General features: G+C 35.8%; 1 protein-coding gene across 10 annotated transcripts in view; it reads right to left on the bottom strand.

Moving 5' to 3' along the window:
• Positions 1 to 15,920, bottom strand: part of CDC42BPA (CDC42 binding protein kinase alpha) — a 292,824-nt gene that overhangs the window by 88,909 nt on the left and 187,995 nt on the right. For 8 of the 10 annotated variants that reach the window (XM_081486909.1, XM_081486911.1, XM_081486910.1 and 5 more), the window contains 3 exons: positions 13,713 to 13,955; positions 13,346 to 13,456; positions 29 to 276 (listed from right to left, as the gene is read on the bottom strand). In XM_081486909.1, coding sequence (XP_081343035.1) covers positions 29 to 276; positions 13,346 to 13,456; positions 13,713 to 13,955 — 602 coding nt within the window. The remainder of the gene's footprint in view (positions 1 to 28; positions 277 to 13,345; positions 13,457 to 13,712; positions 13,956 to 15,920) is intronic. The other 2 variants (XM_081486915.1, XM_081486917.1) reach the window with 1 other exon arrangement.

Raw genomic sequence — 15,920 nt, 5'->3', positions numbered from 1 at the left:
TTAGAAGAGTAAATAACTTGATTCTTACCTCTCTCTCCTGTTTTTTTCCAATTTGTCTTTCAAAATCATAATTTCTTTGTTGAGAGCAAGTTGCTGGCCTTCTGAATCATGTAGTTCTTTCTTCAGATTTTTAATTTCATTTGCATGTATTCCTTCTCTCTTGGACAATTCTTCTTCGTAAAAGATACTTTTCTTTTCCAAATCAGTCTTTAGTTTCGTTATTTCTTGCTGATGTTCTATGCTGCATACTCCTGGTGAGTAACTAATTTGTTTTTGCTGTAGAAGTAATAATACAAGATCAGTTAATCTGTAAGAATAAAAAAATATCAAATAATAACTATAATACAAAGGACTGTTCATGGAAATGAATATTACTTTTGCATATTATTATATAGACATACTTTATTAAGGCTGTTAACCTTTTGTCTGCCATATGTTGCTAATATTTTTCTAAGTGTGTATTCCTTTATTGTTGTATTTTATAGTCTCCTTCACACCAGGATTAAATATTTATCTATATTTCTAATGGTACTTTTATAATCATTTGTTTTACATTTAAATTTCTAATTTATATATAACATTGTTTGTATATGAGTTAGGGAAAAATCTAACTGCATCCTGTTTCTGATGTGGAACTAATAAAATGTTATAACACATTTGTGTCTTTAACAGATTAAATTGGGGGAGAGGTGGTAGAGCTAGAATGCACAAAAAGAAAAGGGAGAAGGCTTCTGCAATGGTCCAAGGAGAAATGACAAAGGTCTAATCTAACATCTCTGTAGCCATTCTAGGAAAAAAATGACACAATTCTTTGCTTTTAGGTAGGGTAGTAAGAAGGAGAAATTTGGTTGAAAGCCATCTTTTTTAGTTAGGTTGAAATATATTCTTGGTATCAAAGAGAAAGGAAAATGTAAAGTCCAAAGGTTCTTCCAAGTAGTGCTTAAGGTAAGCAGAAGCATACAGACAAAGGTTATGACTATAAGATCTCCTGAGCTTTGTACGTTTTCTATTTTGTTATATTCAACTTTCCCAGATGATCCACAGTAAAACTTTTAAAATCCAAAGAACCTTTGAGATTATACTTAGTGACAACAAGGAATCAAGATCTAGAGGGCAGTGTATCCTTTTTTGAAGTCTGTATTAAGGGTAGGGACATATCCCTGAATAGAAGGACATGCACTCATCTTCCTGAGAGAACACCAAAATCACAACTAGCTACTGAATAACCATCAACAGGAGAATGCTGGATCCATCAAAAAAAGATACCCCACGTCCAAAGACAAAGAAGAAGCTGCAGCAAGATGATAGGAGGGGGGATCATAAAGAAGGCTGAGCACTGAAGAATTGATGTTTTTGAACTGTGGTGTTGGAGAAGACTCTTGAGAGTCCCTTGGACAGCAAGGAGATCCAACCAGTCAAACTTAAAGGAAATCAACCCTGAATATTCACTGGAAGGACTGATGCTGAAGCTTCAATACTTTGGCCACCTGATGTGAAGAGCTGACTCATTAGAAAAGACCCTGATGCTGGGAAAAATTGAAGGCAGGAGGAGAAGGCAATGACAAAGGATAAGATGGTTGGATGGCATCACCGACTCAATGGACATGAGTGTGAGAAAGCTTTGGGAGTTTGTGATGGACAGAGAGGCCTGACATGCTGCAGTCCACGGGGTCGCAAACAGTTGGACACAACTGAGCAACTGAACTGACTGACTGTGGAGTGTTAATAATTTTATGTTTCACATCTAAGTCTGTGATTTAGGTTAATTTTTGTGAAGGGTGTAAGTTCTATTTATAGATTCTTTTTTTTTTTTTTTTTGGATGCACTGTCTGGTTGTTCTAAACCATTTGTCAAAAAGAACATCTTTACTCCACTGTATTGCCTTTGTCTACTTGTCATAAGATGCTATACCTATATATTTTCTTGTCAATATCATACTGTCTTGATTACTGCAGCTTGATATAAATCTTGAAGTCAATATTTCAACTGTGCTCTTTTCCTTCACTATTGTGTTGGCTATTTGGGGTCTTTTGCCTCTCCATATGAGCTTCAGGCTTAATTGGTTGATATCCACAAAAGAACTTGCTGGAATTTTGACTTACATAGCAATAAATCTATAATTGAAAATAGGAAGAACTGACATCTTGATAATACTGAGCCTTCCTGTCCACGGACATGGAATATCTCTTCATTTATTTAGTTCTTCTTTGATTTATTTCATTAGAGCTTTATAGTTTTCCCCATACAGGTCTTAAGCATATTTTGGTATACTTATATTTCAGTATTTTATTTTTGTGGGTGCTAATGTTAATAGAACTGAGTTTTAAATTTCAAATTCCATTATTCATAGCTAGTATATAAACAAGTGACCAACTTTTGCATATTAATCTTGTACCTGCAACCTTGCTATAAATGCCTTATTAGTTGCAGGAGTTTTTTGTTAATTTCTTTGATTCTCTACATAGACAATCATATCATCTGCTAACCAAGACAATTTTATGTCATCCTTCCCAAGCTGGATACCTTTTTCATTTTATTTTCTTGTCTTACCACACTAGCTAGGACATACAGTATGATGTTGAAAAGGAGTCGTGAGAGGAAAAATCTTTGTTTTGTTCTTGATCTTAGTGAAAATTTTCAAGCTTCTTACATTAAGTATCATGTTATCTGTAGGTTTTTTGATAGATATTCTTTGTCAAGTTGAGTAGTCCCCCTCTATTCCTAGTTTACTGAGTTTTTATCATGAATGGGTACTGGAGTTTGTCAGATGCTTTTTCTGCAGCTACTGATATAGTCATGTGACTTTTTATCAAATCAATAATACATTACATTAATTGACTTTTAAAGATTGAACCAGCCTTGCATACATATATGGGATAAAATCCCATTTGGTTGTGGTGTATAATTCTTTTTATATATTGCTGGATTCAATTTGCTAATATTTTGCTGAGGACTTCTCCATCTATGTCTGTGATGCATGTTAGTCTGTGGCTTTCTTTTCTTGTACTTTTTCTGGTTTTGGTATTAGCATAATTCTGGTATCATAGAATGAGTTACGAGGTATTTCCTCTAGTTCTGTCTTCTGAAAGTGATTGTAGAGAATTGGTGTGATTTCTTCCTTAAATCTCTGGTATAATTCACCAGTGAACACATCTGGGCCTGATGCTTTCTGCTCTCAAAGGTTATTATTATTGACTCAATTTCTTTAACAGGCAGAGCCTTTTCATATTTACTTCTTCTTAGTCTAGTTACGGCAGCTTGTGTCTTTCAAGGAGTTAGTCCATTTCCGTTAGGTTATCAAATTTATAGGCAAATAATTAATTGTCCATAGTATTTCTTTATTTAGCATTTTAATGTACATGGGTTGCACAGTGATGTCCAGTCTTTCATTTCTGATATTAGTGTCCTCCCTCTCTTTTCTTTTTATCTTTATGTGTTTTATTTTACAATCAAAGTTTAAAAATATAGCAGAAAGCACAGCAGGCAAAACATAGATTAAGCATATCCTTTGCAAAAAATTTGCCACAGAAAAGAAAAATTTTTAAAGGTAATTATAAGTATACAAAATGATGCAAGTTATATTGATATAATTTCTTTTCAAGTTTCCAGTGGAATTATTAAATTTATATAAGGTATTCAAACTTCTGAAACAAAATCTGGTCAAAACCCATATGAATAATAAAATCAGACTCATCTCAATGCAAATTTAACATAAAAAATTTTTAATAAAATGCTAACATTTATAACCTACTGCTGTATTGAAATTCAACTATTATATGAGCAACTTATTCCCAGAATGTAAGAATACATTCATGCTAGAAAACTTAATATGATTTCTCTCAAATATAGATACAGGGACCCCCCCTCTTTTTTTTGCCTTAATTAGCCTGGCCAGAGGCTTATTGATTTCATTGATCTTTTGTGGTTTTTTTTTTTTTACTTTAAAAGTAGGTTTTTATTGCCCACTTGAACTTTTTTTTTAATTAATCAGTTTATTTTAATTGGAGGATAATTTCTTTACAATATTGTGGTGGTTTTTGCCAGACATCAACATGAATTTAAAAAGCTTTGGTTTCAATATTTTCCTGTTTTCAATTTGATAGATTTTTAATTTTTATTATTTTTCTTCTGTTTACTTTAGATCTAACTTGCTCTTCTTTTTCTAGTATCCTAAGGTAGAAGCTAAGATGATTAATCTTAGATCTTTCTTCTTTTCTAACATATGCATTCAATGCTACAAACTTCCCTCTAAGTACTGCTTCTACTACATCTGACAAATTTTTGATAAGTTGTGTTTTCATTTTCATTTAGTTCAAAATATTTTTAAGTTTTTCATGAGATATTTTCTTTGACTCGTTTTATTTATAAGGGTGGTACCTTATTCCTAAGTATTTTGGAATTTTCCAGCTATCTTTTTGTTATTGACATCCAGTCTGATTCCACTGTGGTCTGAGAGAAGAAAATGTATGATTCCTATTTTTTTTAAATATGTTAAGGATTCGTTATGGTTTATTTTATGGCTTAGAATGTGGTCCAACTTGGTGGATATTCCATGTAAGCTTGAGAAGAATGTGTATTCTGCTGTTGTTGATCTATAGATGTCCTTATATCCATATGATTGATGATGATGTTGAATTCAGCTATGTACTTACTGATTTTATACCTTCTGGATCTGTCCATTTCTGATAGAGGGGTGCTGTAATTCCCAAGCATGACAGTGAATTTATCTCTTTTTAAAGCTCTGCACTTCTGTCAGTTTTTACCTCACTCATTTTGATGCTATATTGGTACACACATACACATTAAGTATGCTAGGTCTTCTTTGTGACTAACAATGCCTTTCTTTACTTCTAAAAACTTTCCCTACTTCGAATTTCACCCTGTTTGAAGTTAATATAGCTACTCCCACTTTCTTTTGATTAGTGCTATCATAGTTTCATTAAAGTCTTTATCTTATCAATCAGAGTTGTTTTCAATTCTTGGTCTGATCATTTCAACAACTCTGAGTCTGGTTCTGATGTCTGCTCTGTTCTGTTTGTTGACTTTCAGTGTAATTTTTTATTGTTAGGTCACCATGATGTACTGAGTAAAAGGAACTGCTGTTAATAGGCTCTTAGTAATGTGGTGGAAGTTGTGTGGGGAGGGGAAGTGTTCTGGAACCCTAAGATTAGATAACTATGTTATTGAGCCTGGGCTTCTGGAGTGTGAACTTAAGACAACCTTGTCAGCTATTCTTCCCCCATTTACCTGTTTGGACAGGGTGACTACAGTGGGCTGGGCTGGGTTATTTCCCTTCTCTCAAGTTAGTTAGGTCTGATAAACCTCAGCAAGTTAGGTTCTAGTTGAAGACACACCTTGTTAGGAAGGACAGACTGCTCTGGTACATTTGACTACTGCTACCCCTATTGTTAGTACAAGGGGTATTTGCCTCTGTGCAAACCTGGTAGGGCTCTCGGATGTAAAACTGATGAAACTGTGAGGGTTCCCCAGTGATGAGGGTCCCCTGGAGTTTATGTATCTCAGACTTGTCTGTGCTCAGCCACCAGCAATTTTTCAATTACAGTTCATGCTCCCCTGCACTGGCACCGCTTTCCTACAAGGGTTCCTGCTCTCCTAAGTTGTGATTCTCTTGATCTGCGTGTCACTCTCTCCGACTTGGAGGGTAGGAGTTCATTCTGTGATACTACTTTTCTTACAAGTCTAAAGAACTGTTGATATTTCAATTTGTTCAGCCTTATATTTGGTATTAGAACAAAATGGTGATTTCCAAAGTTCTTACACGCTAGATTGGAAACTGGTAGTATTCTCTGAAGTTTTAAAATACAGGAACCTATGATCTACAAATAGTTTTACTTCTTTCTTCCCAAGTTGGAGGACTTCTATTTCTTTTTCTTGTCTAATTCCTCTCACTAGAACCACTAGCATAATGTTAAATTGTAGTGGTGAAAATGGGCATCCTTGTCTCACTCCTAATCTAAGGGAAAATTTTTTTTAGTCATTCATCATTGAGTATGATGTTAGCTGTGGGTGTTTCATAAATGCCTTTTCTCATGTTAAGTACACTCCCTTCTACTCCTAGTTTTCTGAGAGTTTTTATCAGGAAAGAGTGTTGCATTTTGTGAAATTAAGATGCATCAATTGATCTATATTTCTATCTTTGTGCCAGTACCATACTGTCTTGATGACTGTGGCTTTGTAGTAGAGCCTGAAGTCAGGCAGGTTGATTCCTCCAGTTCCATTCTTCTTCCTCAAGATTGCTTTGGCTATTCGAGGTTTCTTATATCAAGACAGTATGGTACTGGCACAAAGATAGAAATATAGATCAATGGAACAAAATAGAAAGCCCAGAGATAAACCCACGCACATATGGACACCTTATCTTCGACAAAGGAGGCAAGAATATACAATGGAGAAAAGACAATCTCTTTAACAAGTGGTGCTGGGAAAACTGGTCAACCACTTGTAAAAGAATGAAACTAGAACACTTCCTAACACCGTACACAAAAATAAACTCAAAATGGATTAAAGATCTAAACGTAAGACCAGAAACTATAAAACTCCTAGAGGAAAACATAGGCAAAACACTCTCCGACATAAATCACAGCAGGATCCTCCATGACCCACCTCCCAGAATATTGGAAATAAAAGCAAAAATAAACAAATGGGACCTAATTAAACTTAAAAGCTTTTGCACAACAAAGGAAACTATAAACAAGGTGAAAAGACAGCCTTCAGAATGGGAGAAAATAATAGCAAATGAAGCAACAGACAAACAATTAATCTCAAAAATATACAAGCAACTTCTGCAGCTGAATTCCCGAAAAATAAACGACCCAATCAAAAAATGGGCCAAAGAACTAAACAGACATTTCTCCAAAGAAGACATACAGATGGCTAACAAACACATGAAAAGATGCTCAACATCACTCATTATTAGAGAAATGCAAATCAAAACCACAATGAGGTATCATTTCACACCAGTCAGAATGGCTGCTATCCAAAAGTCTACAAGCAATAAATGCTGGAGAGGGTGTGGAGAAAAGGGAACCCTCTTACACTGTTGGTGGGAATGCAAACTAGTACAGCCACTATGGAGAACAGTGTGGAGATTCCTTAAAAAACTGGGAATAGAACTGCCATATGACCCAGCAATCCCACTGCTGGGCATATACACCGAGGAAACCAGAATTGAAAGAGACGCGTGTACCCCAATGTTCATCGCAGCACTGTTTACAATAGCCAGGACATGGAAGCAACCTAGATGTCCATCAGCAGATGAATGGATAAGGAAGCTGTGGTACATATACACAATGGAATATTACCCAGCCATTAAAAAAAATACATTTGAATCGGTTCTACTGAGATGGATGAAACTGGAGCCCATTATACAGAGTGAAGTAAGCCAGAAAGAAAAACAACAATACAGTATACTAATGCATATATACGGAATTTGAAAGATGGTAACGATAACCCTATATGCGAGACAGAATAAGAGACACAGATGCATGGAACAATTTTATGGACTCTGAGGGAGAAGGTGAGGGTGGGACGTTCTGGGAGAATGGCATTGAGACATGTGTATTGTCATATGTGAAACAGAGCACCATTCCATGTTCGATGCATGTGACAAGGGCTCAGGGCCGGGGCAATGGGATGATCCAGAAGGATGGGATGGGGAGGGAGGTGGGTGGGGGGTCCGGGAAGGGGAACACATGTAAATCCATGGCTGATTCATGTCAATGTATGGCAAAAACTATTACAATATTGTAAAGTAATTAGCCCCCAACTAAAATAAATAAATAAAAAAATAAAAAAAATAAAAAAGAAGTGAATGGGTAAACTAAAAAAAAAAAAGAAAAAAAAAAAAAAATAAGATGCATCAATTAAGATGACCATGTGGTGCCCCTGCTCACTTTGGTTCTTTTAATGTGATTTATTATATTGATTTGTTTTCTTACATTTAACCACTCTTGCATTCCTGGGATAAACCCCACTTTTCCATGTTTATAAGCTTTTTAATATGACTTTGGATTTGGTCTGTTGGTATCTTGTTGAGAATTCATGTATCTATATTCATTAGGAATACTGGTCTGTAATTTTCTTGTTACATTATTCTTTGTGGCTTTGGGATTACAGCGGTGCTGGCCTTAGGGAATGAATAAGGAAGTGTCCCCTATTTTTATATTTTGTGGATGAGTTTAAGAGGAATTGGTGTTAATTCTTCCTTAAAAGTTTGGTTCAGTTCACTAGTGAAGTTATCTGGTCCTGGGGTTTTCTTTGTCAGGAGGTTTCTTATTACCAAGTCTGTTGAGACTTTCTATTTTATCTTGCATTTAGATAATTTGCATGCTTCTCGGTTTATCCATTTCATCTAGATTACTTTGTTGGCACAGAGTTGTTTAGAGTATTCTCTTATAATCCTTTTGCTTTTTGATGACAAGTAGCAACATCCACTTTCACTTCTGATGCTAGTTATTTGTTTCCTCCCTCCTTCTCTCTGTCAAGTCTAGCTAAAGGTTTGTCAATTTTGCTGATCTTTCAAAGAATCAACTTTGGTTTCATTCTCTTTATTATTATTCTCTTCTTGTTTCATTGAACTCTGCTCTAATCTTTATTTCCTTCCTTCTGCTAGCTTTGTTTCCTTTGCTCTTCTTTTTCTAGTTGTATAAGATATAAAGTTAGGTTACTGATCTGAGATTCTTACTTTTGAATAGAAGCATTTACAGCTACAAATTTGCCTCTGAGCACTGCTTCTGCTGCATCTCATGCGTTGTTTTCATTTGATTAGCCTACAGGTATTTTCTAATTTTCCTTGTGATTTCTTCACTTGACCCAGGGGTTGGTTAAGAGTGCCTTGCCTAATTGGCACATATTTTAACATTCCAGTTTTCCTTGTGATATTGATTTCTAGCTTCATTCTATGGTGAAATTGGAGTAGATACTTTGTGTGATTTCAGTCTTTTTACATTTATTGAGATTTATTTTGTGGCCTAATATCTGGTCTATCCTAGACAATGTGTCAACTGCACTTGAGAAGAATATGTAATCTGCTGTTGTTGGGAGGAGGGTTCTATATATGTGTCTGTTAGTTACAGTTGATTATATTGTTGATCAAGACATCTGTATCCTTATTTACCTTCTGTCCATTTTTGGAAGTGGGGTACTACAGTTTCTAACTTTTACTCAAGAACTTTCTCTCTCTTCAATTCTATTGAAAAGTATTTTCAATGCAGTAAAGATTCCTACAACCTTTCAAAGGGGCCAAAATAAGTTTCAAAATTTACATGTATATACCTTTTAATCAGGACATTCCCACTTTTAGAAAATATCCTAAAGAAATGATAATAATCCTAAAATATAATGATAATATCCTAAAATTATGATGATAATCATAGCTAACAGTTACCGAGCCTTTACTTTGTGCCAGGCCATGGGCTAAGTATTTTCAATGTGTTAACTAATTTATTGGGTAGTTTTATTATTACCACAAATTTTTAAAAGATACAACAGATTATGAGTGCTTGACCAGTAGGTTAATACATGTGATTCAAAGTCTTCAATGCAGCAGTGATTAGTGAAGGAAAAAAAAAAGGGAAACTAGCAGATAGAATGGTACTGAGAATTAGAAAACCTGGGTTTAAATTGTACTCTGTCATTTAAGACTGTAAATCCTAAACTCTTCTGAGTTTCACCTCCCTCAAATGCAAATAATCTCTAAGATTTCTTCCGCTTTGTACCTTCTGATTCTGGTTTTTAACAAAAGCATCTAAGATAGTGCTGGAAACAAAGCCATCCCTGACTGAAAGTTATTTGAGATGCTAATGCAATGACTTCTATACACTAATTCTGTTTTAGAAGTTTAGATTTTTATGGAAGAAACATTTCTAATTTGGAAAGCTAAACAAGACCATGGAATCACAATTAATCAAAATGAAACAAGACAAATCAATTCCCAAAGCAAGAAATAAAATCTAGTTCATATTTGTATTTAAAGCAGAGAAAACTTACTTGCAACCACTATTATTCAATTTTCAGAGAAAAAGCAAGTTCTAGCCAATTCTACCACATCATTCATTCACTGATTTAACACACTTATTAAACAAGCATTAAAAATTTGGTCCTGTGCCAGGATAATAATATACCAGCCTATGTTTTCAATAAGCTAAGTCATAGATTAGATGGGGAGACATTTTGTGAATAAGTAATTACAATAAGAGCTACTGTAAATTTATTAACAAAATTCTAAAGCACCACAGAATAAGGAATACTTAAACTTCCTCAGATGACATTCAGGTTAATTCTTATATTTGTTGGGTGAATAAGATACTAGACTAGGCATGCAAGGAGTGTGTGGAGGTGGTGGCTGGCAGACTATGCTGAGGAAATGGGATATGCAAAGGTTAGAATCAGAAAAAGGCAGACATCATATTCAGATTATAATTCAGTGTTATAGAAATATGATATCAATTTAATTCTAATTCTCTCACTTTGACATACAAAATAACATTATAATAGCTATTAGTAACTGGGCATGTGTGATGTAGCAGCTTACATACATATATATGTAGATAGAGTTTTACAAATGACAAAATTAAAGTCCAAAGAGACTAAATGTTTTGTCCAGCATTAAACAGCAAGTAACTGACGAGGCCAGGCTTTAAAACCAGATAGTCCAACTCTAGAACTGGCACAAGGATTTCCCTTCCTAAGCACTTCTGTTGAGATATTTCAGTTCAGTTGAGTTGCTCAGTCATGTCTGACTGTTTGCGACCGCATGGACTGCAGAACGCCAGGCTTTTCTGTCTATCACCAACTCCCAGAGCCTACTCAAACTCATGTCCATCAAGTCGGTGATGCCATCCAACCATCTCATCCTCTGTCATCCCCTTCTCCTCCTACCTTCAACCTTTCCCAGCATCAGGGTCTTTCCCAAGGAGTCAGTTCTTTGCATCAGGTGGCCAAAGTATTAGAGCTTCAGCTTCAGCATCAGTCCTTCCAATGAATATTCAGGACTGATTTCCTTTAGGGTGGACTGGTTGGATCTCCTTGCAGTCCAAGGGACTGTCAAGAGTCTTCTCCAACACCACAGTGTTCAAAAGCATCAATGTTCAAAAGCATCAATTCTTCAGCACTCAGCTTTCTTTATAGTCCAACTCTCACATCCAAACATGACTACTGGAAAAACCATAGCTTTGCCTAGATGGACTTTCGTTGGCAAAGTAATGTCTCTGCTTTTTAATATGCTAGCTAGGTTGGTCACAGCTTTTCTTCCAAGGGGCAAGCATCTTTTAATTTCATGGCTGCAGTCACCATCTGCAGTGATTTTGGAGCCCAAAAACCTAGTCTCTTACTGTTTTCATTGTTTCCCCATCTATTTGCCATGAAGTGATGGGACTGGATGCCCTGTTTTCTGAATGTTGAGTTTTAAGCCAACTTCTCCACTGTCCTCTTTCACATTCATCAAGAGGCTCTTTAGTTCTTCTTTACTTTCATAAGGGTGAAATTTCACCACTTTCATATGGTGAAAACGCCATAAAGGTGGTGTCATCTGCATATCTGAGGCTATTGATATTTCTCCTGGCAATCTTGATTCCAGCTTATGCTTCATCCAGACCTACATTTCACATGATGTACTCTGCATATAAGTTAAATAAGCAGGGTGACAATATACAGCCTTGACGTACTCTTTTTCCGATTTGCAACCAGTCTGTTGTTCCATGTCCAGTTCTGTTGTTTCTTGACCTGCATACAGATTTCTCAGGAGGAAGGTCAGGTGGTCTGGGATCCCCATATCTTTAAGAATTTTTCACAGTTTGTTGTGATCCACACAGTCAAAGCCGTTGGCATAGTCAATAAAGCAAAAATAGGTCTTTTTCTGGAACTCATGCTTTTTTGATGATCCAGCGGAAGTTGGCAATTTGATCTCTGGTTTCTCAGCCTTTTCTAAATCCAGCTTGAACATCTGACATCTGGAAGTTCATGGTTCACATACTGTTGAAGCCTGGCTTGTAGAATTTTGAGCATTACTTTGCTAGCGTGTGAGATGAGTGCAATTGTGTGGTAGTTTGAGCTTTCTTTGGCATCGTCTTTCTTTGGGATTGGAATGAAAACTGACCTTTTCCAGTCCTGTGGCCACTGCTGAACTTTCCAAATTTGCTGGCATATTGAGTGCAGCACTTTCACAGCATCATCTTTCAGGATTTGAAATAGCTCAACTGGAATTCTATCACCTCCACTAGCTTTGTTTGTAGTGATGCTTCCTAAGGCCCACTTGACTTTGCATTCCAGGATGTCTGGCTCTAGTCCAGTGATCACACCATAGTGGTAATCTGGGTCGTGAAGATATTTTTTGTACAACTCTTCTGTGTATTCTTGCCACCTCTTCTTAATATCTTCTGTTTCCCTTAGGTCCATAACATTTCTGTCCTTTATTGTGCTCATTTTTGCATGAAATGTTCCCTTGATACCTCTAATTTTCTTGAAGAGATCTCTAGTCTTTCCCATTCTATTGTTTTCCTCTATTTCTTTGCACTGATCACTGAGGAAGGCTTTCTTATCTCTCCTTGCTGTTCTTTGGAACTCTACATTCAGTTGGGTATATCTTTTCTTTTCTCCTTTGCCTTTAGCTTCTCTTCTTTTCTCAGCTATTTGTAAGGCCTTGTCAGACAACCATTTTGCCTTTTTACATTTCTTTTTCTTGAGGATGGTCTTGATCACTGCCTCCTGTATAATGTCACGAACTTCTGTCCATAGTTCTTCAGGCATTGTCTATCAGATCTAATCCCTTGAATCTATTTGTCACTTCCACTGTATAATCTTAAGGGATTTGATTTAGGTCATACCTGAATGGTCTAGTGGTTTTCCCCACTTTCTTCAATTTAAGTCTGAATTTGGCAATAAGGAGTTCATGATCTGAGCCTCAGTCAGCTCCTGGTCTTGTTTTTGCTGACTGTATAGAGCTTCTCCATCTTTGGCTGCAAAGAATATAATCAATCTGATTTCGGTGTTGACCATTTGGTGATGTCCATGTGTAGACAAGACAGAGGGTCTAAGACATCTAACCATGCCTCCCATGAGATTACCAATGTATCTCATCCAGGTATGCAGACCTTCATAAATATTTAACTCCTTCCTAACAGATTTCTCCACTAAACACAGCCTTCCCTTTCCTTGCAGCATGATTAAGAAGTCTACACCAGCTTCTTAATGATGAGAATTAAGGATACTATGTTTGAAGGACAGCTAGTTTTTACTCCATACCAAAAGGAGCACATAACTAGTAATCCTGTTAAGCATAAAGGGGAGAAAATTAATTCAACTTGATAAATATGAAATCAAAAGATACCTTCAGTCCCTCTAGTTCATTCTCCAGTTGCTTAGAATAGTGCTCACTCTGTTCACGCAATTTCCTGTCTTTAGATGCTTCAGCAGCCACAGCTTCTGTACGAACCTCCAGCTTTTAAAGGAAAATAAAAAAAGCCGATTTCATGATTATAATTGTTTCTCTAATAAAATGTTTTCCCCACGAGAATTTACCTTGCAATAGGGAGATAACTCAAATTTGAAATTCATATTAAATAACATTACCAAACTAAAAAAAAAAAAAAAAAAACTTTTCAAAAATTAAATGAAATATATATTATTTCACTAGTCTGAAAAAGCAGCTTTAATCACTACCCCATGGCCACTACAAAATTTGCCTGACTACTAACCTCTTTTTTGGCTCTTTCTGTTCTGCGCAGTTCTTGCCTTAAGCTTTCAACTTTTTGCATCACCAGGTCCACCTCTTCTTCCTTATCTCGGACATGGCGAGCAAGTTTCTGTTTTTGGGTGTGCAATTCTGTTAGCCGCTCATTGATCTCCATGAATTCCTGCATGGCCAGTTTCCTCTGACAGTGTGCGTCTTTCAGCTCTTTGGATTGGTTTTTTAATCGCTCACTAGCCTGGACTAGTTCCTACAGTTTTGTAAAAAGAATATAAGTTACCAATTCTGCAACCTAGGGACCAATTTGGCCATCAATATTGCTATCATGAAGCCAAGAAGAGCCAAAATTATTCACCTTGGAATAAAATTAAAAGAAATGAACTACTTTTGAACAGATACTAGTAGCATGGTGCTCTGTTCATATTCTAAATTTCTTATGCTAACATTCTAACTGTAAAGATTTAAACTGATTTACCTTAGTTTCAATAAATAAACAAGTGGTACAGAAATAAAAGATACAATGGTCAAAATAAAGATTTTGTGAAATATAATGGCTATCTGTAAGGTTTAAAAAATTATATCAAATGATTACAAATGATAAAAACAAGGGTTATATTTGATGTGGGGACTAACTCTTGGGCCAGCAGCAAAGAGAAAAGCTAAACTCTCTAATTAAAGTGAGAAACTTAGAAGGGGCTAAAGTAGACTTGGGTCAGTAGAATCACCTGCCTCCCAGCAAAAAGAAATGCAAATCTTCTTTGAGGAAAAGAGTCTCAATGAAATCTAGGGTATTTTTTTTTAAGAGCATACAAATACAACCTCACAACCACAGATTACCCAAACACCCAAAGGACAAACAACTATAAGCAAACATTACAAACAATAAAAATAAACCCCAATGTATTTGGATATTAGAATTATCAGATACTAATATATTGCTATATATAAAATGAAGAAATGAAAAGAAATCATAAAAACAGGAAAATGACAAAAGACTAAAATGAACAGACAAAAAGACTATTGGAGTTGTTTATAAAACAATTTTATAGAGCATTTAGATGTGAAAAAAATGAGAGGTTATAATCACAACTCTAGAAGAAATCGAAAAAGGTAAAAGGATGCAACAAAACATTTTATGCTAATAAACTTTTCAACTTGTGAAATGAACAAATTCCTACAAAACTAAATTTATCAAAACTGTTTCAAGAAGAAATAGAATGTCTGAATAGTTCTATAACAATTAAAGTAACCAAAATAAGAGCTAACAAAATTTCTTCATCCCCCCAAGGTGAAAGAAATCTCTAGGCTCAGATGGTTTTACAGATGATTCCCAGTGTTTCAAGGAACAAAATGTTTCTCTTATACAAACTTTTCTAGAGAACAGAAAAAGAGGCAGTGCTACTCAGCTAATTCTACGAGACCAGTATAATCTTTATATATATATATATATAAATATATATATATATACACATTAAAAAAAGATAGTTAATTTGTTTTCTTATTAAACAGATTTAAAAATCCTAAACAAAATGACATTAGCAAATAAGTTCGGTGATATATAAAGTGGATAAACATGAACTCTGGAACTCAACTCCCTGTGTTGAAATTCCAGTTTCCCCACTTTCTAGCTCTATGATTTTGAACAAATATACTTAGCTTCTTTTGTGTGGGATCTCACCATTTATATAAACACTATAACTACAGCTGCTGCTACTACTAATACCTAAATCATAGGGTTCTGTAAAGGATTAAATGATCTTCAGTTCAGTTCAGTCATTCAGTCGTGTCCAACTCTTTGTGACCCCATGAACCGCAGCATGCCAGGCCTCCATGTCCATCACCAACTTCTGGAGTCCACCCAAACCCATGTCCATCGAGTCGGTGATGCCATCTAACCATCTCATCCTCTGTTGTCCCCTTCTCCTCTTGCCCTCAATCCTTCCCAGCATCAGGGTCTTTTCCAATGAGTCAGCTCTTCGCATCAGGTGGCCAAAGTATTGGAGTTTCAGCTTCAACATCAGTCTTTCCAATGAACACCCAGGACTGATCTCCTTTAGGATGGACTGGTTGGATCTCCTTGCAGTCCAAAGGACTCTCAAGAGTCTTCTCCAACACCACAGTTCAAAAGCATCAATTCTTCGGCTCTCAGCTTTCTTCACCGACCAACTTTCACATCCATACATGACTACTGGAAAAACCATAGCCTTGACTAGAT

Source organism: Giraffa tippelskirchi, chromosome 5 (genome assembly GCF_054371585.1).
Source record: "Giraffa tippelskirchi isolate mGirTip1 chromosome 5, T2T-mGirTip1v1.2.pri, whole genome shotgun sequence".
Taxonomy (NCBI): domain Eukaryota; kingdom Metazoa; phylum Chordata; class Mammalia; order Artiodactyla; family Giraffidae; genus Giraffa; species Giraffa tippelskirchi.
The sequence above is the reverse complement of the archived record's forward strand: the minus strand, read 5'-3'. Positions and strand labels throughout refer to the sequence as shown.